The sequence below is a fragment of the Manis pentadactyla genome, chromosome 14 (genome assembly GCF_030020395.1).
Source record: "Manis pentadactyla isolate mManPen7 chromosome 14, mManPen7.hap1, whole genome shotgun sequence".
Lineage (NCBI taxonomy): Eukaryota > Metazoa > Chordata > Mammalia > Pholidota > Manidae > Manis > Manis pentadactyla.
The window spans coordinates 52,165,740-52,189,939 of NC_080032.1; the positions used below are offsets into that span (position 1 = coordinate 52,165,740).

At 37.2% G+C, this 24,200-nt stretch overlaps 2 protein-coding genes across 4 annotated transcripts in view; one reads left to right on the top strand and one right to left on the bottom strand.

The window, feature by feature from the left end:
* Window positions 1-310, bottom strand: part of BTD (biotinidase) — a 61,294-nt gene extending 60,984 nt beyond the window's left edge. The window contains exon 1 of the mRNA XM_057491533.1: window positions 173-310. The gene's annotated coding sequence lies outside the window, so the exon portion shown is untranslated. The remainder of the gene's footprint in view (window positions 1-172) is intronic.
* HACL1 (2-hydroxyacyl-CoA lyase 1) overlaps window positions 302-24,200 on the top strand; it is a 28,147-nt gene continuing 4,248 nt past the window's right edge. Inside the window, exons 1-14 of one of the 3 annotated variants that reach the window (XM_036901004.2) lie at window positions 302-529; window positions 671-775; window positions 5,225-5,265; window positions 5,869-5,949; window positions 6,995-7,067; window positions 9,013-9,090; window positions 9,963-10,057; window positions 11,604-11,716; window positions 13,229-13,364; window positions 18,362-18,467; window positions 19,666-19,749; window positions 20,654-20,755; window positions 22,696-22,850; window positions 23,281-23,439. In XM_036901004.2, coding sequence (XP_036756899.2) covers window positions 446-529; window positions 671-775; window positions 5,225-5,265; window positions 5,869-5,949; window positions 6,995-7,067; window positions 9,013-9,090; window positions 9,963-10,057; window positions 11,604-11,716; window positions 13,229-13,364; window positions 18,362-18,467; window positions 19,666-19,749; window positions 20,654-20,755; window positions 22,696-22,850; window positions 23,281-23,439 — 1,412 coding nt within the window. In that variant the 5' untranslated portion in view covers window positions 302-445. The remainder of the gene's footprint in view (window positions 530-670; window positions 776-5,224; window positions 5,266-5,868; window positions 5,950-6,994; window positions 7,068-9,012; window positions 9,091-9,962; window positions 10,058-11,603; window positions 11,717-13,228; window positions 13,365-18,361; window positions 18,468-19,665; window positions 19,750-20,653; window positions 20,756-22,695; window positions 22,851-23,280; window positions 23,440-24,200) is intronic. The other 2 variants (XM_036901006.2, XM_057491525.1) reach the window with 2 other exon arrangements.

The following is a 24,200-nucleotide window of genomic DNA, read 5'->3' on the forward strand; positions in this document are numbered from 1 at the left end:
AGGAGACCAGCTGGCACAACGCCGGGCGGGCCAGTCCCCCTCCGCGGGGCCCTCCCCGCCCCCGTCCCCGCCCCCGTCCCCGGACGGTACGCCGGCGCAACTCGCCCTCCGCGGCCCCGACGCGCGCGGGTCGGCGATTTCCGCCGGGCGCCTCCGGGGCTCAGCCTCTCACCTGCTCGGCTCAGGCCGCCATCCAGCGAGTCCCGCCTCCTTCTGACACGACCCAGCGAATGGACCGGCCGGGCAGAGGGCTCGGTCCTGATTGGCGAAAAGGGGTTCACGTGCCCGCCGCCCGGGCGCGCACTTTGGCCCCGCTCCTCCCTGGGCAGAGGCTGGCGGCCGTCCTCCCGGCAGTCCGAGGCGGGGGCCTGCAGCCGGCGCGTGGCTGCCCCGGGGTTTCTTCTGCAGGGTGCGACCGCGAGTGCCCTGGGCTCTCTCGTGGGAGATGTCGGACAGGAGTGCAGAGCTCGGCGACGGAAACGAGACGGTGTCTGGCGCTGAGGTCATCGCCCAGGCCCTGAAAACGCAAGTACGGGCGCCCGGCCGGGAGCGGAGGCTCCTACGGAAGCCGGCGGGGCAGACGCGTCGCCTTGGCGACCGGGCTGGCGGTGGGCGGGGCAGGGGCGTCCCCTGGGGTTCCCCGGGCGCTTACTCCCCGCTCTGTCCCCAGGATGTGGGGTACATATTTGGCATCGTGGGCATCCCGGTGACCGAAGTCGCCGCCGCCGCCCAGAAGCTGGGCATCCGATACGTCGGAATGAGGAATGAGCAAGCGGTGAGTGTGGGCGCTCCTGGGAATGATGGGTGTAACGGTGGACACTTGCTGCAGGCCCTCAGCTCTTACCGCTGTCCTGGTGCCTCACACATCAGTCACAGCGCCCTGGGGCAGGAACCATGTTAGTGTGCTTGGCAGGTGAGACGCCGAGGGTGAGTGACTCGCTGAGGCGGCAGCTGGTGGTGGCAGATTCAGGGTTTGAGCCCCAGGGGCTCTGGGTCTGGAGGCATGCTCCCAGCGCTGTGCTGTATCTGGACAGGCTCTGCCAAATCCAGAGGCTCAGGATGCGAAGGGACACTTCCTGGTGTGAATCGGCCCCGTCTCCTTCCCTCTCGTAGGTACCTGTTAGTATGTGTATGTTTATGTGTATTGCCTGTCCAGTCTGATTTCCCTGTTAGGCCATGAGCTCCAGGAGGGCAGGGACATTATTTCTTCTTGACATATCTGCATCTCCAGGTCCCAGGGCCTGCATGTGACAGGTGCTCAGGGAGTTCCTGTGAAATGAATGGGTGAAGGCCAAGTCTCCTGTACAAGGTGAAGGACATCACAAATGGTAGAGCCATGGCTAGAACTCAGGTGTCTTAAATCTCAGGCCAGTGCTCTTTCCACCACATCACTGCTTAACAGCTTCCATAGAGGCTTATTTGGAAGCATGACATTCAAAAGAATACATTTGTCAGCCCAGTCTCAGTGCTTCCCCTGTTAACCCAGCATTGACATTTTTTTAGCAATTATGGCTTAAAAAATCAAGAATCCACTTCTGCAGTGTCATATCCTGTCAGCCCATCTAAAACTTAACTCCTCACCTTCCATTCCCACTGCTGCTCTCTAATTCGAGCTCTGCCACCTCTTGCCCAGACAGCTGCGTTGACCTCCTAAAATGGTACCCTTCCTCTACTGTCAGATGTAGGCTCCCAGAGAGCAGGAATTAAGGTTCCTTGGTTATATTCCCACAGTGCCTGGCTTTGTTGGGACTTTTGCATGATATACTTGCTTTCTACATTTTTTATTTATCAGTGACATTATTAAGATTTGAGAGTTGTATTTTTTTTAGATCTTAAAACTAACGTCTTGAGTTTGTGTTGTTTCTACCTTGTACTTTTCTTAGTTGAAACAACATTCTGTTCTTTTATCTGTGTGAAAATATGAAGCTATTGACCTACAAATGGAACTTATATTTTACTGCTTTTCTAGAGGTGGATTGTCTGGTGTCTTCTTCCCACAGCAAATATTTATTGAGTACATACTGTGTATCAGATACTGTGTACATAGCCTGTGGGCAATATAATGAAGGAATTCCATTTAATCTTGATCTTCAAGTTGATCATGGTCTGGGAAGACAGGGCAAGATACACAGGAAAAAACTTTGTATAAACTCATAATAGATATATGTGTAAGGAACAGTACATGGAAACAGTGACCAGTTCTCGTTGAGCGGGACACAGATTGCCCTTAGAAGCAATGTTTGTTTGTGCTATTCTATCACAATAACATAAAGACCTGGTGGGATGTGAAACTGGATAGGTAGGCTAAGGGTAGGTTGTAGACAGTCTGCAGCTGGGAAAGGGGTAATGACTATTTTCGATAAGCATTGAGTGAGACTGTAAAGGTCTTTCTAAGTAGGTGGGAGACATAATTAGGTTTTTACTTTAGAAAAATGATTTTCTTGGTAGTATAGTATATGGGTTTTTATTTCAGTCCCTAAGCTTAGTTGAGGGCCTTGTTAGGTCCCAGGTGCTTTATTGGGCACTGGATATGCATATGAGTGATACACAGTTCCTGTCCTTAAGGGGCTTATAATCTAGCTGTGGAGATAGACACAAATAGACAATTTTATTATAATGTGGTAGGTGCTGTGACAGATATATCCAGAGTGCTATGGAAACCCAGAAAAGGGTACCCAACTCAGCCTAAGACTTCAGGGAAGGTTTCCTGGAGGAGATGATGCCTATCTTAAAGAATGAATAGGCATAACCAGGTAGGAAGGAGAGGGCAAGCTCTTCTGGAGATGATTCCCAGTTTGAGCTTGCTTGACTGACTGGATGGATCATAGTGCCACTGACCCAGACCGGGAATACAGAGAGAAGAGCTAATTTGGAGGGAAAAGGTAATAAATTCAAATTTAGACATGATGAGTTTGAGGTGCCTGTAGGACATGCCCAGCACATAGGTCCCTGAGTCAGCCTGACTTTGAAGTAGTCAGAGACTTCACTAGTGCCTGAAAAAAAGGGTAAAGACAGGATGGTTAAGAGAGAATGTGAGAACTGGTTCAGAAGCCATTCTAGAGGCGGAAGACGGCTTGGCGTGTTCATACTACAGAGAAAGGTGCAGTTCGGTTGTGACTTGATTGTCTTCATGAGATCCTGAGAGTAATCAAGACATATGCTGACCAGTATTCCAGGAAGTAGGCAGACTGTTAGGAATTTGTTACTGAGAGTCTACTGTGTACAGGCAATATTCTGAGTGTTTTACATGTATTAACTGATTTCACCCTCACAGCAGTCTGTGAATCCTGTTCATTTTATAGATGAGGAAGCTAGGGTCCAGAAAAACTTGCCAAAATTTCACAGCAGAAAGTAGGGGAGCTGGGATTTAATCAAAGGAGGTTGGTTCCAGAGTTTCCTTTCTTAAGTATTACAAACATTGGTCTGCCTGTAAATGGAGGTAATTTGGTTAGAGAAATAGCTTTTTTTATTATCTTAAAACCAGTTCCTGTTCAACTTTTGACATCTACACCAAAGGAATATAGTTGTTATATATTGTTTTGTATTTTGCATTCTGCAGCAATATTTCTTACCCTGCTTTAATAAGTGGACAGTGCTCCTGTGTGTCCAAATAAGTGTTCTTATCACAGCAGATATTGTATATTTTATCCACTTGGATTTCTTAGTTGTTTTCTTAGTATTGTCCTTTGTGAATTTGGCCTTACAGGCAAAAGGGAAAAGAGAGAAGGACCAATAGAGAATAGCAACACAGAAAAAGTACCTTTGTGGAACTTCTTAGTTGGGCGTATGGTAGTAGTGCCAGTTAAGATTATGACTCATAAAAATTTATTTTTAATTTTTCACACCTATGTTCTTAACGTGGATTTATGTAAGTTCAGTCTACCACATATAAAGTTGAATGAAAGTTGGAAAGCACTCGATTTATTGTTATTTCTTAAAAATTGAGAAGAAATAACACTGAAAAAATGATGTTCCAAACTAAGAAAAAGTATTTGTTTGAGAGGGCATTTAGCATTTTTCCAGGTTGTCTTCTATTTGATTTAGCACCTCACCTCTCTTCCTGTTATGAACTGAAGTGCAGTTTAAAAGTAAAGGCCATATACTGGTCACCAAGGAAATCTCAACAAATCTCCAAGGATTGAAAACATACAGTATAGGTAATCTGACCTTGTGGAAACAAACTAGAATTCAATAACAAAAAGATAACTAGAAAATCCCCAAACATTTGAAGATTAAATAACACATTTGATACTTTTTAAATATTTTTAAAGATTTATGAACTCAATAAGCTTCAGGAGAGGCTGGTCAAGAATAAAAGAGAGAAAATACAAATTACTAATATCAGGAATGAAAAAGGACCCTAATTAACCAATGAGTTGAAGAACAAATCACAATGGAAAATAGGAATTATTTTGAATTGAATGATAATGAAAAGATGACATATCAAACTTGTAAGCTATAGCTAAAACAGTTTTTAGAGGAGATATTTTTTTGTTTATTAAGGTATCATTGATACACAATCTTACGAAGGTTTCACAAATGAGCAACATTGTGGTTACTACATTCACCCATATTATCAAGTCCCCCCCACACACCCCATTGCAGTCACTGTCCATCAGCGTAGTAAGATGCTGTAGAGTTGCTACTTATCTTCTCTGTGCTATATAAAGGAGATAGTTTTAAGTGAATCTATTAGTGATCAAAAACCAGTACTCTAAACTTATGTTTTAACAAGCTAGAAAAAGAAAACCAAATTAAACCCAAAATGAAAGGAGAAAAATTATAACTACAAGAGCAAAAATCAGTGAAATAGAAAATAAACAATAGAGAAAAATCAACAAAGCCACAAATTGATTCTGTGAAAAGATTAATAAGTTTGGTAAATCCTTAGCAAGACTGCTGAAAAATAAGAGAGGAAACATAAATTACCACTATTAGAAATAAAAAAGGATATTCTTATTGATTCTGCAGATACTTAAGCAAGTATAAGAGGGTATTATTAATGAACTAGATGATATGGATAGATTTTTTAAAAAACTATCAATTAGATTTGATAACTAAAGCATTATTTGAAATTTACAGGTAGAACATTATTTATTAAAATGGAAAGTATTCCACTTCCTCCTTTACCATTCAGTTCCAGTCTCTTACTTAATAGAATATTATATAAGTGCTTACTATAAGAATTCCAATATGCTTAAGTCTCAGTGTTTTTTCTTTGTAGGCTTGTTATGCTGCCTCTGCGATCGGATATCTGACAGGCAGGTAAATTAAAGTCTATATGTTACTTCAGTTCTTCTGAAGGCTGTCTTAAACAGAGGTTCTTAAGAAACTACCTTGTAAATATAAAATGGCAAGCTGAATTATATGGAGATACCTTTTCCTTGAGTGCTTTAAACTTAGAAAGTCCCATCTAGGGTAAAGCATTCAAATTCGATTTTAAAAAATTGGGGCACAACATTACATTTCAGAATTACTTTTTGTCAGAGGTCAATTAACATTACATTTATTTGTTAAGAAATTAAAAAAAAACACTTTTTCATATGAAGTGTACTCAGCATGAAACATTCGCTTCTGTATGCAGTTAAATTGATTTAGCCCAAATAGAACATCTTCAAAATATGAAGAGGTTGGTGAAATACAATATGAAAGTGATAGTTAACCTTATTTCTTATAGGAAGACTGATACAATCTTCCTTGTTTTTTTCTAATTCAAAAAATATTCTAGTTATTGCTTTACTAATTATAGTATGGACTTATAAATCCTTTCTTTTAAGTCTGAGAAAGTAGCCTTGATTCACCCTAAGTCATGAATCAGTTAATGTATTTGATGTGCTTTTAATAAAACACATTACGTTTTGCTTCTAGGCCAGGAGTATGCCTTGTTGTTTCCGGCCCAGGTCTCATCCACGCGTTGGGTGGTATGGCAAATGCAAACATGAACTGTTGGTAATTAGACTGTTACTATTGAAAAAAATTTCCTTAAAAATGCCAATGCATGATATGTAGTAGAGCAACAACTGATCTGGGGTGGGAACACTTGGAATCAAGTGCTTGAGGGAATGGCTTAGAAAAAAAATGAATTAGGAAGAATATTAGGAAGAAAATAAAACAGCAATAATTCCTTTACCTTGGGATAAAAATTGTTTGGAGTTTACATAATTATTTGTCTCTATATATGTGAGTGGTGTATAATAGTTCTCTGTAAGTGAAGAATTATTTTTTAAAGATTCCTGCTGAATATGTAAGAATGTGTCTAGTTTTTCATCTTCATAATGACCAAGACAATTCAAATTCGTATATTAATTAAGTTTGCTTTATAAGCTGATGCTTACTTATTCTTTGACATTGCCCTTAATCTCATCTCTGGTACTTTACCAATAAGAACAAGTTAAACGGGGTTATGTTCTAATGAATTCGTGAAATATTTAATCTTCCTAAAGACATTGTTTTCTTTCTTGCCATGTTTCTTACAGTTCCTTTTTTCCTTCCCTCCCTCCTAGTCTTCCTCTTTCTTCTCTACTTTCAGGTCTGATCTTTTTTGAGTAACTTTAGGTTTGCTGTATCTTTTTTCCTCCTTGAAGGATACAGATTTTATTAGTAAAGAATTTCTCTCATTCTGCCATTTCCAAATAGACTCAGTCAAGTGTGAAAAAAATTTCTCCTCTTAATCCCAAGAATAATAGGAAGGGGATAAACATTCGTTTTCATATCAACATACCTGGAGGTTTAGCATCATCATTCCCAAGAGGAAGGAGGGAGGAAGCATGGAGGAAAAACATTTAACTGTGCATTTCAGACTTTCCTGAAATTGAAGAAGAGTTCTTAACATCAGTTTGCTTCGTAAATCTTCTTTAATATGCAGTTTTTAAGGGAAAATGTTATTCTTTCTCTTTTTTTAAACACTCAGTAAGTGTTATTCATTGGACACTGTGGAGTATTTTACATGTTGATCCCATTCATAATTCTCTTTTAAAAAAAATGAACATTTCAGGCCCTTGATTGTGATTGGTGGTTCCTCTGAAAGAAGTCAGGAAACAATGGGTGCCTTCCAGGAGTTTCCTCAGGTACCCACTCTAAATTTTTCTTTTCAAAAGTATAATCATTAAGATTTATGGAGAAGAAAGAAAAACTCCTATCTGCAAAATAAACAGAATAAAATAGAGCTACCTGAGGTAATTTAAAGGTAACTTTTCTCAACTAAAAGACAATCTCAGCTCCTAAGAAAACTTAGGCTCTGCTTAGGAGTTCTCTTCTAAGAAATCCACCTTTTTGACAGGCTATGAAACTCTGAAAATAACTTCTTTAAAAAGTCAAGATACAGGAATAAAAAATGGTTTGGAACTATGCCACTCAGACTTCAAAGTAAGTAGTAAAAAGTTCTAAGTAGTAAAAAGTTGAGAGGAGAAATCTTATTCAGAATGAGTATCATTATGGACCTAGAGGGTATTTTGCTAAGTCAAACAGAAAAAGACAAATACCATATGATTTCATTTACATGTAAAAGCTAAAAAACAAACAAAACAGAAATATACTCATAGTTCCAAAGAACAGACTGGTAGTTGCTGTAGGAGAGGAGAACCAGGTGAAATAGGTGAAGGAGGAAAGTTAATGAGAATATTTGATATATTGATCTGGGTGATGGTTACATGAGTTACATTTATATAAATGTCGAAATTCATCTAGCTGAACACTAAGATTTGTACATTTTATTGTATGTACCTCAATGTAAAAAATAAGTTTTTTTAAATAAAAGCAGAAAATGATTCAGTAGACTCTGGACAAGTTCATTTATTTTATTACTGAAGGAAAGTATTTAAAATTTTTTGATAAACTTAAAAGAATTTGTCAACAAAATGCTAGTTTTAAGAATAGTAGAAAGCAAATAGGTAAGAGTGAATGATTAACACTTAAGACATGAATATATTTGAGCATTTAAGCACAAAGTTATGAGCAAAGTTAAAACCATTAGGCAAAGTGTTGGTAAATTGGGAATGATTGTGAAAACTTCAAAATATAAACATAGGATATTATATATGATTTAAACTAATATAAAGTAGTAGATCTTGATATATGTTGATGCAAAAGCTACATTTTTACACTATTGAAGGGAATTGAAGTTTTACTTAGTTAATGGTAAAGAATAACAATTATTTTAAAATGCTGCTCTATTTAAAAAATAAGTAGAGCAGATAACTTATTTAAAAGGAAATTTAAGGTTACTACAAAAACTGTGGATAAAAGAGAAAGCAGAGGATAATGTTCATTACAAATATTTTTTCCTAAAAGGAAAATAATAGAAGTTTATTAGATGAAATTAAAAATTTGAAGAGAAACATAAGTGATTTGATTTAAAATTCAACTGTCTGTTTCTTTATATGACATGACCAAGAACAGACTGAAGATTGTAATTCTATCATGCTTGTGGGACTAAGATTTCCAGCTGCTTCACCGATTTAAAAAAATATCAAGAGAAACAGTTTCTGTATAATGCTTCAGAGAACAATAAACCATGAAAACTTAACACTATTTAATTTATATGTCCCAAACAGCATAGCAAAAAAATATGTAACAGGCAGAAGTATAAGTGTAGATTGTAATTGTAATAAGATGTAGCAGATAAAATTGTATATTCCTGGCTGTGGAATTTCTGGGTCAAAGGATATGATCATTTAAACTTTTAGTTGTCAACTTGGCTTCCCATTTATACTCTGACCAACAGTAAATGAGAGTGTCTGTTTCCCTGTTGTAGATACTGAATTTTATTAAACTTTTTCATGTTTGCCAATCTGAAATATGAAAATGGCATCTTGTTTTGATTTGCTTCTTGACTCACACTAAGGCAGAAATTTGATTGTGCTTGCACAGACTTTTAAGAAACAGTCCAGTTAATGTATTTTCTCCTCTTTTTTCTAAGTATAATAGACAGTAATGACTTAACATTTTGTCTTCCTTCAGAAGAGCAATATGACCTGTGAGCTCAATTTTAAGTGATGCTCTTTTTGCATATAGGTTGAAGCTTGTAGATTATATAGCAAGTTCTCTGCCCGGCCGAGCAGTGTAGAAGCTATTCCTTCTATTATTGAAAAGGTAAAGTATTCAATTACAGGCTCTCAAATAAACTGGTTTTTCTAGTTACTCATACCTGTGTTTTTTTTGTTCTCAATAGAATGAGTAACAATTTGGAATATTCTCAGGCAGTTAAAAATGATATTTAAGTTAGAGATATTTATGCTTTAACGTTTGCTGCCATTATATTTGATAATAAAAACATATAAAAACTAAGTTTATTTTTGAGATAAGATAAACAAAAAAATAATAAAATTATTTTGTTAAAAGTTTCCCTTTAATTAAAACAATGTTTTTAATTATGGAAAACTAGGAAGAATACACTGAAACTCTCTCTAGGTACCCTTTCTCTTATGCTTTTGCAAAAGATTATTTTTGAAAATTAGTACTAATGCACATAAGACCATCTCTTAGTTGATTAAACAGCATATTATAAATTAACTTTAGTTAACAAACATTTATATGTGAGGTTATATTTGAGCTGTTTCAAAACCATGTGTTCTAGAAACCATTTGACACATTACAACATCAGTTTCTGATGTTTGCCAAATCATTAGGATTACGAAGTAGGTCAAAGTACATGTCACAGAGTACAAACTTAGCAGGGAAAAGCCTAGTGAATAATTTCTAAGATTAAAGTATAATAGAACATGAATCTTTAAGCCCTAAGTGAGTATTTTCTTTATCTTTTTAAAAATAAAAATATCTTTAAAAATATATAAAATCAATAGGGGGCATTACAGTTTTAATTAAAACTGTTTATTTCTCCAAATAAGGATGTCCAGAGAAGTTAAAATAGTGTTCATTTCACAATTTTAAATTATCTTTGAACAGAATATGATAATAAGGATTGAGATTTTTAAAATATTTTCTTCTATTTGTAATAAATTAAGGCAGTGAGAAGCAGTATTTATGGTCGTCCAGGTGCTTGCTATGTGGACATACCTGCAGATTTTGTGAACCTCCAAGTGAATGTGAATTCTATAAAGTGAGTAATAGTTATACTGGAGCTTTTTCTAATTGTGTAATCATAATGTTCATTTTTTTAAAAGAGTTTACCTAGCATTTTATAGGTTAATCTTCATTTGTCTTAACTTTTTTGACAGTTTAGTGGTTAAACTAAATCATAGCCAAAGAGCTTAAATTTTCTTAATTAAAATGGTATTATTTAGTAATTATTGGGGGCTTGTTTACTAAATCAAATACTTGGAGCTTTTTCTTCCAGTAACCACAAATAATGTATGCTCATTATTTGGAGTCTTCATAATATAAACCAAGAGATGAAGTAACTTGAAAAATTATTAGGACTCAGCATAAAAAATTTTGTCGCTTTTCCCTGTGATTTAAAAATATTCTAACACAGATGTTACTGTAATTTGCCATGTTCCCTTATTCCTGAAATAAACACTGAGTGAATGAAAAATACAAGAAACATTTTTCACTGGTATCTAAGACACGCTTGGTAAGGATGGGACTTGGGTTAATGCATCATCCTGAGTACCAGGTAACACATTCCTGCTGTTGTGGACCCAGTGTCCTTTAGTAACTACAGAGACAGTGGGCATTTCTGTGTACTTAGTATACCAAGGAGTGGTTTCTGTCTGCTAAAGTCAGACAAAAAATTCATACACTGTACAGAATTCCTGAATGTGATAATCAGAACAGTATTACTGGGGGGAAGGAGGGACAGATAAGCCTTAGGTTAAGCCTGTCAGTCTTCTTTAAAATTTTTGTAAAGATTGAATGTCTTTTTTTTATGTTCAAGTTTTGTATAGTGTGATGTTTATTAGAATAAGTGAAATAAAGCACTGAGGACTTGATGTCCGGAAATAAACTTAACTATCACAATTCTAATATTTCTTTTACTAATGCATATTGTGGTACTAAAATATTCACTTATACAGTGAGTGGAAATATAGTGAGGAACTTGAAAGCATGGAGACCGAATGACCTAGTTCAGTCCAGTCTCTGCCACATGCCATCTGGGGACCCTGGGCAAGTTACTTACTTAGTTTTTTTCCCCAGTGGTGAAATGGAGATAATGATAGCATCTAACCTCATGGTTCTGTAAACTAAGATTAAATGGCACATAGTAAGTATTAAGTATTAGCTCTTAGTATGTTTTTTACTATTATTACAACAACAGCTACTGCTACAGTGCAAAGCCGTTAACTCAAAATTTGTGTCCATGAATTATTCATTTGACTGGCTGGTAGGTAGCATCAGAGAACAACTGTTAATCTAGAAATGATAAGGCTATTATGGTTATATAGGAGAAAGTCTTTATTTTTTAGACATGCATGGAGAAGTTTAAAAGTCTTGATGACTAATTTACTTTAAAATGTTTCAGGGAAAAAATTTATATGCATATCTGTATGGATTGTGTGAAGCAAATGTAAAATTATATTGTTCAATCTATATGGTGGGTATATGGAGTTTATTGCACTACTTTTTCTATTTCTACCTTTTTATATATTTTCACAATAAAAAATTTTTAAGTTGGCTAGTTTTAATTGACATAATCCTAATTCCAGGTACGTGGAGTGCTGCATGCCACCTCCTGTTAGTATGGCAGCAACCTCTGCTGTGCATATGGCGGCATCTGTTATTAGGAGTGCCAAACAGCCCCTAATTATCATCGGGAAAGGTAGCTATGAATGGAACTCTAAGTCTTGCTAGGCTTTCAGAAGAATGCTGATTTTTTTTTTTTTTTTATTGAAGTATAGTTGATATACAATAATATGTTGGTTTCAAGTATACAACATAGTGATTCGACAGTTCTCTACATTATTAAGTGCTCACCCTAGAAAGTGTAGTTACTATCTGTCAACATTGAAAGATGTTGTAGAATCATTGACTGTGTTCTTTATGCTGTACTTCCATCCCCTGATGATTAGTAATGTTGAGCATCTTTTCATATGCCTGTTGGCCATCTCTATGTCTTTGGAGAAATGTCTATTCAGGTCCTCTGCCCATTTTTTAATTGAGTTAATTTTTTAATTTTTTGGTATTGAGTTGTGTGATTTCTTCATTTGGGTATTAACCCCTTATTGGATATATCATTTGCAAATATATTCTCCCATATCATAAGTTGCCTTTTCATTTTGTTGATGGTTTCATGTCTTATATTTAGGTTTTTAATCCAGAGTTTACTTTTGTGTATAGTGTTAGTGATTCAGTTTCTTTCTCTTGCATGTAGCTGTCCAGTTTTCCCAACACCAGTTACTGAAGAGGCTGTCTTTTCCCCATTATATGTTCTTGCCTCCTTTATCATGTATAAATTGACCATATATGTGTGGGTTTACTTCTGGACTCTATTCTATTCCATTAATCTTTGTGACTAGTCTTGTGCCAGTACCATATTGTTTTTATCACTGTTGCTTTGTAATTTAGCTTGAAATCAGGGAGCAGGATACCCCCAGTTTTGTTCTTTCTCAAGATTGCTTTAGCTATTTGGGGTTTCCTGTGGTTCCATATAAATTTTAGGATTATTTGCTCTAGTTCATAGAAAATGCCATTGGAATTTTGATGGGGATTGCATTAAATCTAAATTGCTTCAGGCAGGATGGCCATTTTGACAGTATTCTTCTATCGATGAACAAGGGATAGCTGAGAATGCTGATTCTGTTTAGAAATTGTCTTCATTATTTCTTAACATCTGCTCTAATGTTCAAAATTGGAGTAAGTTCTTTTCATCTTTTTACCATGATTTATTAGTTTTGAAATCATAGAAGTATTCTAGAATGCCTGGAGATCTTGCTCTTTTAAAGCATTATCACTGATTAAATTTCTTTGGTCTTATGAGTAAGATGTGTTTTTTTCCATTATAAAAATAATACTTAATCGTTACAAAAACCTTTGGAAAATCTAAAGGTCAGAAAGAAATCTCTTCATCCAAAGAAAACTATTTTTAACATTTTGCATGTATATTTTATATATTGTGATGATGCTATATAGACATATATACAGAACTATTGCATTCTTAACCTATTAAAATAACAAAGATAAAAACCATAGTCACAATTTGTTTTGAGTTTAAGCCCTGTATAAGCAAGAGAATAGGTAACAAGTTCTAAAAGCAATTTCACATTAGCTCTTTTAAGGGTACCAGGTGCCTGGAGCATAACTGCCTTGTCTGATACATTTCCACTTCTTACAGGTGCTGCTTATGCCTGTGCTGAGGAGAGTATCAGGAAATTGGTGGAGCAATGTAAATTGCCATTTTTGCCCACCCCCATGGGCAAGGGTGTTATCCCTGATAACCATCCAAACTGTGTAGGTGCTGCCAGATCTAGGTACGTGGCATTCCAGCTCTTAAATACAATGGCTTGTTTGATTTTAGACTAATTTGAATTATTTTGTGACTTTAATGAGTCTAGCATAAGTTCTGAAAGAATCATGTAATTTTAACCATACCTGGCTTTTTTAGACTTTTCGGCACTTTAAAGATATCATACACTATCTTCTGACCCTCATAGTTTCAGATGAAACATTTGCAGTATTTTGAATCGTTTCCCTGTATATAATATGTTGTTTGGCCACTTTCAAGTTTTACTTTATTTTTGGTTTTCAGCAGTTTCATTATGGTGTGTCTGGACATGGTTTTCTTTCAGTTTATCCTGTTTGGGGTTCTCCAGTCTTCTTGAATCTGTAAATTTATGTCTTTCACCAAATTTGGAATGTTTTTGGCCATTATTTCTTCAAAACTGTTTTTCTGCATCAATCTCTTTCTTCTCTCCTGGGATAACACAGATTTTGATATTTTCCCATAGGTCTTGAAAATCTTTTTTTTTTTTCAGTCCTTTTGTCTATTTTCTATATCTCTGCTGAAAATCTCTATTCTCCCCTTTGTTTCAAGAGTACTTTTGTCTGTCTTATGCAGTATAGTTAATAATAACTGCTTTAAAATCTTATTTACTAATTCCAACATCCCATCATTGTAGAACTGGCATCTATTCATTATCTTTTCTTTTGAGAATTGGTCAGATCTTTCTTGTTCTTTGTATATTGAATAATTTTAGGTTGTTAGATAACAATCTAGGTAGGTTTTTGAATATTATATTGTGAGATTCTAGGTCATGTTAAACTCTTCTGTAAAATATTGATTTTTATGTTAGTTCAGCAAGTAGTCACCCTGGTTCAGACTGCAAGTCCTGTCTTTCTTACTGTGGGCGGCACTCCCAGGGTCAGCTCAGGTTCAGAGCCCTTGCGGTGGTCCTTCAGGCCTGTGCACACATGCTCAGCCCAGGCTGAGGCTGCACACAGGCTGGTCCACACTGGGAGGAAGGGGTTTCCTCTGTCTTCCCTTTAGGATGAACCCCCACCACTACAGCCTGCCCAGTCCAACCCTGCCGCACACACACACGGTTTCCAGGAGCCCTTTTCCTGGCCCCTGCTGCTGCCTTCTAGAACCACACAACTGGGGTTGCCTTTGGGGCAAAATGGCAGAAAAAAGAAAGATCAAAGATAAAGGAGATTGTCATCATACCCTTCAGACCACAGGAGTCCCTTTTCCCAGTTCTTCTTGCCCCCAAAATTAAGTTTCTTTAGGAATTTTAGCTCCGTGGGAGCTACCACAGTGCAGCTGTGCTGCCCTCAGAGCATGATGGGGAGAGAAAAAAAGGGAAAAGCAGAAGATCTGAGCTTTCCACCATGTCAGCCTGTAGGGGCCCTGTAGGTGCTGATCACCTGGCCAAAGAGGCAAAGTTTCTCTGCAAGTGTTTGCTGCGCTGAGTCAAAGTCAGGAGATGAAAGCTGGTGAGGGGGGCGCAATATCTTGGAAATTCACACTGTGCATGGGCCACTCCGCCGACTCCCCTCACCAACCCACCCACTACTGTTTTCTCTTCAGAATCTTCAGGTAGTTGCTTTTTCTGTTCTGTTGAGTTTTCTGTTATAATCAATTGGAAAGCTAGGCTGAAGTGGGCTTACCCAATATTGGCTGGCACTAGAAGTCTCCTCTTAGATTTTTAAAACATTTTTTAATTTCTTGAAATTTCTTTATTATAAAATATTCTAAATATGCAAATAAAAAGAATAATTCAATGAACACTTAAGTAACCACCACTCAACTTTATCAAATTTAATGTAATATTAAGTAATATGTTGTTGCATTAGAGTTTTTTTCTATTTTTAAGAAACAAAAAATTACAGATTCATTTGTAGTTCCCTGCATGTCTTTACTGATTTCATTCCCTACCTCTCCAAAAGGCCACCAACATTATTCATTTGGTTATTTTCTTATTTTCATGCATGCAGTACAGTTAATTTTGAGGGTTTTTAAAATGTAATGTTTGCTCATTTAGTTCTGTCTTAGTAGATTGTACCTTAATCTATATAGTATAGATTATACCATTTACTTATTTTCTATATTAGTATACATTGTACAGTAACCAAATTAAATTTTACACATTAAGGTTTTTTATAAATATATTTTAGCTTGGGTTGAGCTGAAGTTTATCTTTGTTCCAGCTGAATTTTAAGAAGGTAATCTTAATATATGAATAGTGTAAAAAGATTGCAGTGAGCTATACATAATTTTATCAACAATTCCAAGGGTTTTATCCTTCCATTGCAGTTTTTATCTGTGTTAAATTGGGTCCCCCAGGACCAGTACAGTTGACCTGTGAACAACATGGGTATTGGAGGGCTGACCTACAGTCAAAAACCTGTATATGACTTTGACCTCCCCCAAAACTACTACTAATAGCCTGAATACACAAACAAGAACAGAGACCAGGAACCTTACCAATAACATAAACAGTCAATTAACACATATTTTGTGTGCTCTGTGTATTGTATATTGTATTCTTATAATACAGTAAGCTGGAGAAAAGAAAATGGTTTTTCAAATTGTTGCAAATCTCCAAAAAATTTTTCCAATATAATTATTGAAACAAGTCCACATATAAGTGGACCTGCACAGTTCAAATTTGTGTGGTTCAGGGGTCAACTGTGTATGAAAATGCTTTTTTGAGTATATACTTGAAATAACTGAATTTCTGTGAAAAATAGCAACATCACTGAAGAAGACAAAAGTGAAAAAATAGATCCTCTGTGGCAAAAGATAGGGAAAAAATGGAAACAGTCAAGAAGCAGAAATTGAGAAGTAAAAAAAAACCCTCCAAAGCAATTATAATAAACTGTCCTGGAAAAAGGCAGAGACATTACTGTTTGGACCAATAATAATGACAGTTACATATGCATTATAAGAGCAAAGATATGAGGTAAAAACAAAACAAGGGTGGCTACATTAGCATCAATGTGGATATCAAAGTAAAAATCATTTTGAAACACTGAAAGTTATATTTATTGACAAAGGTATTAGGATATGTAAAATAAAGCTATTAGAAATATGCTCAGTATAATACTTTTTTAAAGCAATTTGTGAATATGAATCAGTTGTCTTTTAAAATCAATATGAAGTATTGCATTAAAATTCAGGCATAAAGATGTGCAACCCAATACGGTTAAAAACAAATTATTCAGCAATTGAGAAAAGGTGAAATAAATTTGGTATATGTGTGCAGCAAAATATTTAGCCTTTAAAAATTGTATTTAAGGAGAACTTAATGACAAAGGGAAAGAAACATTTATGGTAAGCAAACATACATGAGACATTATTGCAGAATATAAGCTTAACTATGTAAAAATATACTTGCATAGAAAAAGGACTAGTTGAGAATATGCCAGGTTATTAATAATAGTTTATCAGTTGATAAAATTACTGGATGATTTTTTTTCTTTATACTTTTTCTGTTTTTTTCCAGATTACCTGCAGTGGATTTGTATTGAATTTTTTAATGATAAAAAGTAGTAAGTGATGAAATAGGTCTAGATACAGTTTTATAGTAGTATTTTTCTACTTATTTCATCTTTTAGATTACTGTTTAAATAGAATAGCTTCATAAATTATTTTAGTTTGAAATACAAATTTACCCTAGAAGCTGATCTTTTTATTTATTTATTATTTTTGTCCTCGAAGTATAGTTGATAAACAATAGCTTTTGGTTTAAGTATACAGCATAGTGTTTTGACAGTAATCTATATTATTAGTCACTCATCCCAATGAGTGAAGTTACTGTTAACATAGAAAAATGTTACAAAATTATTGACTGTGTTCTCTATGCTGTACTTTCATCCCCATAACTAACTTATATTATGAGTGAAATTTTGTGCCTCTTTATCACCTTCATCTATTTCACCTGCCCACCCCAACCCCTTCCCCACGGTAACCACCAGTCACTTCTGAGTGTCTATGAGTCTATTGTTCTTCTGTTCATTTTGTTTTGTTTTGTTTTTAAATTTCACATGTAAGTGAAGTCATATGGTGTTTGTCTTTCTCTGCCTGGCTTATTTCATATAGCGTAATACCTTCTAGGTCCATCCATGTTATTGCAAATGGCAAAATTTCTTTCTTTTTTATGACTGAATAACATTCCATCTTATATATGTACCACATCTACTTTATCCATTCATCAATTGATGGGCACTTTGGTTGCTTTCATGTCTTGGCGTTGTGAATAATGTGGCATTAACATAGGGGTGCATGTATCTTTTAGAATCAGTGATTTTGTTTTCTTCAGGTAAATTACTAGAAGTAGAATTAATGGATCTTTGGGTATTTCTGTTTCTAGTTTTTTGAGGAACCTCCATACTGCTTTCCAGAGTGTCTGCACCAATTTACAATCCCACCAGCAGTGTAGGAGGGCTCCCATTTCTCTACATCCTTGCCAACTATTTTTATTTCTTGCCTTTTTGATATTTTCCATTCTGACTGCTGTGAGGGGTATCTCATTGTGGTTTTGATTTGAATCCCTGATGATGAGCAAATGTGGAGCATCTTTTCATGTGCCTGTTGGCCATCTGTGTTTCTTCTTTGGAAAACTTCAGGTTCTCTGCCCATTTTTTAATCAGGTTATTTGTTTTTTTCATGTTGAGTAATGTGAGTTCTTTATTTGGGTATTAATTCTTTATCGGATAGATCATTGGCAAATACATTCACTCCTACAGTAGGTTGCCTTTTCATTTTGTTGATGGTGTCCTTTGCTTTACAGAAGTTTTTTAGTTTGTTTATTATTGCTTTTGTTTCCCTTGTTTGGGGAAAAAAATTACTGATCTCATGTTCAGAGAGATTTTTGCCTGTGTTTTCCCTAGAAGCTGATTCTGGAGACTAAAATAATCTCCAAATTATTTCAACTTTTCTAACTACTTCAGAAATGAATTTTAGAATATTTCATATAAGAAATATAGATATTCTGTTTGTGTTATATTAGATTTTTCTTTTTAATAGGGCTTTGCAGTTTGCTGATGTAATTGTGTTATTTGGTGCCAGATTAAATTGGATTTTGCATTTTGGACTGCCTCCAAGATATCAGCCAGATGTGAAGTTTATCCAGGTACTCAGAGAGGAGGGATTTAAAATCGGAGCTATTTACAGTTTATTGTCTCCCTCTTAGCTATTATCAGCTCTGCTTTCATCTTGGCTTTTCTAAAGAGCCATTTCTCTTTTTACAAAGGTAGAATTTTATAACAGATGCCAAAGTAAATTGCCTTTTCAAGCCTGTGAAACATAATATGCCACTTATAACAAGAAGACCTTTCAAAATCAAGTTTTAAATAGTTTGATATGCATAATTTGCCTCTTCTTCATAGTTCAACTCTATTTAAAGGTAGACAAAAGAGGTTTAAGTAGGATGGTAGATTAGGACACAGTATATTCAGCATTGTTAGGGATTGAGTTCATTTAGACGCCACAATTTTCAAACACCTTTTGGTTAGAAATCTCTAAACAATGCTGTTTTCAACTATGTCGTTAAACACAGTATTTGAAATATATTCTGACCTCCCTTTGATGAATCATGTATCATTAGGACCCTCTTTATAAGCCAGTTTCTTTACTGCTGTAGAAAGTACTGCCCCTCTGCATAGTGGCATGCAAGTGTGGTTGTCCTACACAGATTATATATGGTAATTAATGACCCAGCTACAACTGCTATCTTCTCCCCTATTTACCTTTTTATTAAGGTGTCAATTTCTAATAGTCCCTGTGTCCCTGAGGCCATTGAGAACTAAAACCAAAAACAGGCAAAACTTGGGTTGTACCTGGAAGATGCCACCTCCTCATTGCCCCTCAATTACAGAATAAAGTTGCATCCCTTTGGGCTAAATTACTCCTCCTTGCACAAGGTATTTTCACTAGTGCATTGCTGTTCAGAAATGGAGCTTCTGAGTAAATGGGAAGTAATCACACTATGCCGTAGGAGTGGTTCTTAGAATGTGGTTCCTGGGTCAGCAGCATCGACAGCACCACTTGGGAAACCTGTTAAAAATGCACATTTTCAGGCCTCACCCCAGACCTATTAGGATCAGAAACTTCTGAAGTGGACTCTTGCAATCTCCAGTTTAACAAGCCTACCAGGTGATTCTTATGACACTCATATAGTTTAATGGTTTTTTACTTTCATTAGGAAACTTTTTGAATAGAAAAATCTTTTATCATGTTACAGATAAACAGTTTTTATTCAGCCTTAATTGACTTCTTAAAGATTTTAAAAAACAAACATGGCATATTCTTCAGCCTTGTCTCTTTTTTAGGTTGATATCTGTGCAGAAGAATTGGGAAATAATGTAAAGCCTGCTGTGACTTTGCTAGGAGACATAAATGCTGTCACTAAACAGGTAAGAGCTTTTACCTGGATTTATTTGGGTTGGTCTTTAGGTTAATAGTTCTTGAAAATTTTTCAGTCTTGATTCACATGTGATAGGTCTATTAATATCTGTTTTTAAACAAAATTTATAGTGGAAGGCTGTTCTTAAATGTAACTTTGGAACTCAATAAATCCAACTCTTTGTATATAGATCATTTTTGAGTCAGTTAATAATTTTTGGAAGGTGATTGAAAACTTAAAGTAGGCAAAGAATTGTTTACTAAATAGGATGTAGCTACCTGAAAAATTACAATGCAGCTTCCAGAGGAACTGCACTTACAGCCAAGAAATCTAACTTAGTATTTTTTTAGGCAATAAAGAGGTTTTTACTCTTCAAACTGTAATCAGTGACTTGTCCAGATTATTATTATTTGTACATAAAAATACATTTCACTGTGACAGGAGGTAAAATGTAGTCACATTTATCACTTGATTTTGGATACAAATTGGTATTGTTATTATGGTTACTCTGTTTTAGGATGCAATCCCCAATGATGTATTAAAACACCTTGGAGCATTTAGTTTGCATTATGGGAATCCCTAGCCGTTGGGGGCTGTTGGCCCTCCCAAAAGGGTCTGTGGAGGGGTGATTTTCCTTCCAGTGTTCAAGCCCTGCCTGGGAGGTGAGCAGGAGGTGGCACCTGCTCTCTGTCCTGCGGGAGCCCCAGGTCTGACTGCAGGCCACACCTGCCCCCACTAGAGCTTTCTATCACCTGTTTATCGTATTGGTTGTTTGCTGCTAGAGGAGAAATGGCATGAGTGATGTAAAGAGCAGGATCAATAGCAGCATTGTCTTCTTTAGGAGGAGATTTTTATGTTAGTATGATTTAAGTTTATTTTCAAAAAAGGAAAGAAAAAGTCTATGGTGTTTTTAGCTTTTAGAAGAATTTGACAGAATACCCTGGCAGTATCCTCCAGAGAGTGAGTGGTGGGAAACCCTGCGGGAGAAAATGAGGACCAATGAAGCGGCATCCAAGGTAACGCAGGGCCCCTGAAACTCCAGGACGTGGCCGGTTCTGGCTCCATTAGTTCTGTCCTAACACACCACGTGCGTTCCCTGAGACACCACCCCGTGCAGAACTGTGCAGTCAAAACCTCAGGGCTCATGGGAGGCAGATTTGGGCACAACTCTTACAAATGCTTGAAGCATTAAGGTAGAAACCTAATGAAAATGGAGGCAAAGTTTTACACGTGTTGCACAGTTAAAATATACATTACAATGAATATGCATGTTACCTTGGAAGAGACCTGGAGCTCCTTGTAGAAGTGGGCGTGGGGAAGGCTGCAGCTTGTACGGGCAAAGGAGGAGGATCGGAGATTGGACAGAAAGCTCTTCAAGCCCATGTTTGACTTTGGCACTAAATCGTAATTCAGAGATCTTTGGGAACCTTATATTCTGATGTTTTGGGGGGCATGTTCTTCTACCTTTAAGATACGTCTTTCTTTTTTTTAAATTAAGGTATCATTGATATACATTCCAGTGATTGTATATAAACTTGTAAGATACTTAAAGACACATCATGGTGAGTTGATAAACATGCATTATGGAAGGACTTTCCCCATCTAGTTAACACATCCATGAGCTCACATGTATTTTTTTTTTCTTTGGGTGGGAACATTTATGGCCACCTTTTTTCAATTAACATTTGTATCACTGCTGGAAATTCCTTTACGATTTCATCTGTACCCATGGCTTTGCCTGATAGCTGAAGGCTTTGGAAATCATAGTAATGTATGAAACTACCAAGCCATCTACTCCTATTCCTAAACTGAGCCACTTCTACAGCACTTGGTGACTTCTGTTTACGTCTCCACATATAGATAGTATTTTCTCTTTGGTTGGGAGAAAGCCTTGTCCTGATTCGTCTGGTGTTTTGTGTTCCTGTGCATGTTGGTTCTGCTGGGTGCAGTTTTCTGTGCTTATGTAGTATCTGCCACTGACAGAATCATGCAGAAGCAAATATGAGATTCAAGTTAATGCTCGTACTGTTCCCCAATGTATCAGTCTTCCTGGAATAAATTCACATTTTCGAAACAAGCAGAGTTGATTATATGTGATTCTTTCACTGGAAAGACACTTAATCAGTGACTCTTTCTCTTATCAAGAGCCAGTCTCAATTCTGTTCCTGAATGGTATCATGATTACTCTCTTCTTTTCTCCAGGAATCACCTTATGTTAGGATGGAAAGATCTTGCTTCTCTTGTCTGGTGCAGGAGTGTAGGAGGGGCCCTCATCTAGCCTGGGTCTGGTCTCCGGCAGGCCAGAGTAGCACAGGGGAAGATGCAGTGCTGGGGCCCAAAGGGATTGTGCCTGCCAAGCCCCATGTGGCCTGCTCTTAGCTCTGAGGGGCATATGGCGGGGCAAAGGTGTTCACCTTGCTGTTTCCTCCATTCAGAGACTGGAATAGTGAATGAAGCACACCCCCTTTACTTACCAATATGTGTGGGCAAGAACCAGATTTTCAGACGTCCTTAAATCCTGACTTCATCTTAAGCTTATGGCCATATTTCAAATTAAACTGTTCTAGAATAAAAATTCCTATGCAGTGTTTTCCTAAAAGTGCTCAAATAAGCTTAGTTTTGATTAACCCAGTGTTTTTAGCTATCTTTACTATAGCTATCAGTTTTAGTACACAGATAGGCATTGTGAATCTCCAGGAAGAGGGCCATTACCTGGCTTATTTGTGTCTCAGACTGTGACTACGGGTCCCTTTTGTCTTAGCTTGTCCCCTGGGACTGTTCACAGATCAGTTGGCTTCTCAGAGTGGTCATTCGGTGGCCATTTGGGAACTAGATTCGTGCCACAACACAGCTTATTGTTGCCTGTTTCTAGGTAAGTCTGATAGTAGCTCATTGACCTTGTCTCCTCTCACTGTATCTCAATCTAATTTGATTACATTTCCTTCAAATATTTTAGGAATTGGCTTCCAAAAAATCCCTGCCTATGAATTATTATACAGTCTTCTACCATGTTCAAGAACAGCTCCCCAGAGACTGTTTTGTGGTGAGTGAAGGAGCAAATACTATGGATATTGGACGCACTGTGCTTCAGAACTACCTTCCTCGTCACAGGTAAGGCTTCCAAAAAAGAAATTATAATGAATTATAATGTGTTAAACTTGAAACTGTAATAATGTAGGTTAATAAAACATTTGAGAATTATACATGTTCAGTACCTGAAGACATACTTCATAAAAGTATTCGTAGGTGAGGTTTTATGCAGTGTTTATGCTTTGATGTCATCAGGGTCACATGGTGATTCGTGTACTGGGTGTTCTAAGATGCAGTCACAATCTTCCAAGCATTCATGAGTGATGTCTCCTGCTCACTCTGCATATCCTTGACAAGGTCGTTCCTCACGTTCTGAAAGCTTTATGGTAAAGAAGGAGAATGTTTCTATTGTCCTGAGCTGCCTGTGCACCATGTGAATAGGACTAGCTGTGTGCTGCCCCCACCATCTGTGACACATCCAGGGGTTCCTTTTCTCCTTGCTCCCCAACAGGCTCGATGCTGGCACTTTCGGTACCATGGGAGTCGGTCTGGGGTTTGCGATTGCAGCTGCTTTAGTGGCAGAGGATAGAAGCCCAGGGCAGCGGGTCATCTGTGTGGAAGGAGACAGCGCGTTTGGGTTTTCAGGCATGGAAGTGGAAACCATCTGCAGGTAAAACAGTGTCTTGGATCACAGCATTTCTCTCTTGAAAATATGAAAATTATGCATAAGACCTATTTGCCTAACAATACTTGGCAAGCGTCCCGTGTGCCAGCTTCCCCGTGTATAGCACTGTCCCACGTCCTGGTATATTAAATACTAGTAAAATGCTAATAAAAATAAGTGATGTTAGGATCTTTGTCATCCGTGACACTGTGCTCATGATGTCTCTACTGCCAAACCTGCGCGAGTGTGGGGAGTGGTTTGCAGTTGCCAAACAAGAAGTTCTGGTCTGAGAAGAAGCTTGTTTTCTGCTGGGAGACAGCAGGGTTTGGTGGTTAAGAGCATGGAACCTGGTGCAGATGGCCTGACTGTAAATAGTGGCTTTGCCGCGTGGGAGCCAAGTGACTTAATCAAACTTTACTCTCCTCTAAAACAGGGATAAGGCTATTAATAGTTCCTACTTTCGAGGATGGTTGTAAAGAACAAATGAGCTAATCTAGGTAAATCTAGGTGAATGTGACCTATTTAAATTGTGTTCATAGTTGTAAGGATTCAGGGAGAAACTCATGCACTGCAGATCCTGCTATAGAAGTGTGGGTTGTTTTTTTTTTCTGCCACTAGTAAAACCGTCCTTAACTGGGGCTCTTATTAGGGCTCCTGTAAAGCATGTTTAGGGGGCTTTCAAAGCTTTGGTATATAAAACATTCAAGATCAGAGGGAAAATACGTGCCTGGTAGAGTGTCTCTATTGACAATCAAGTGATACACACC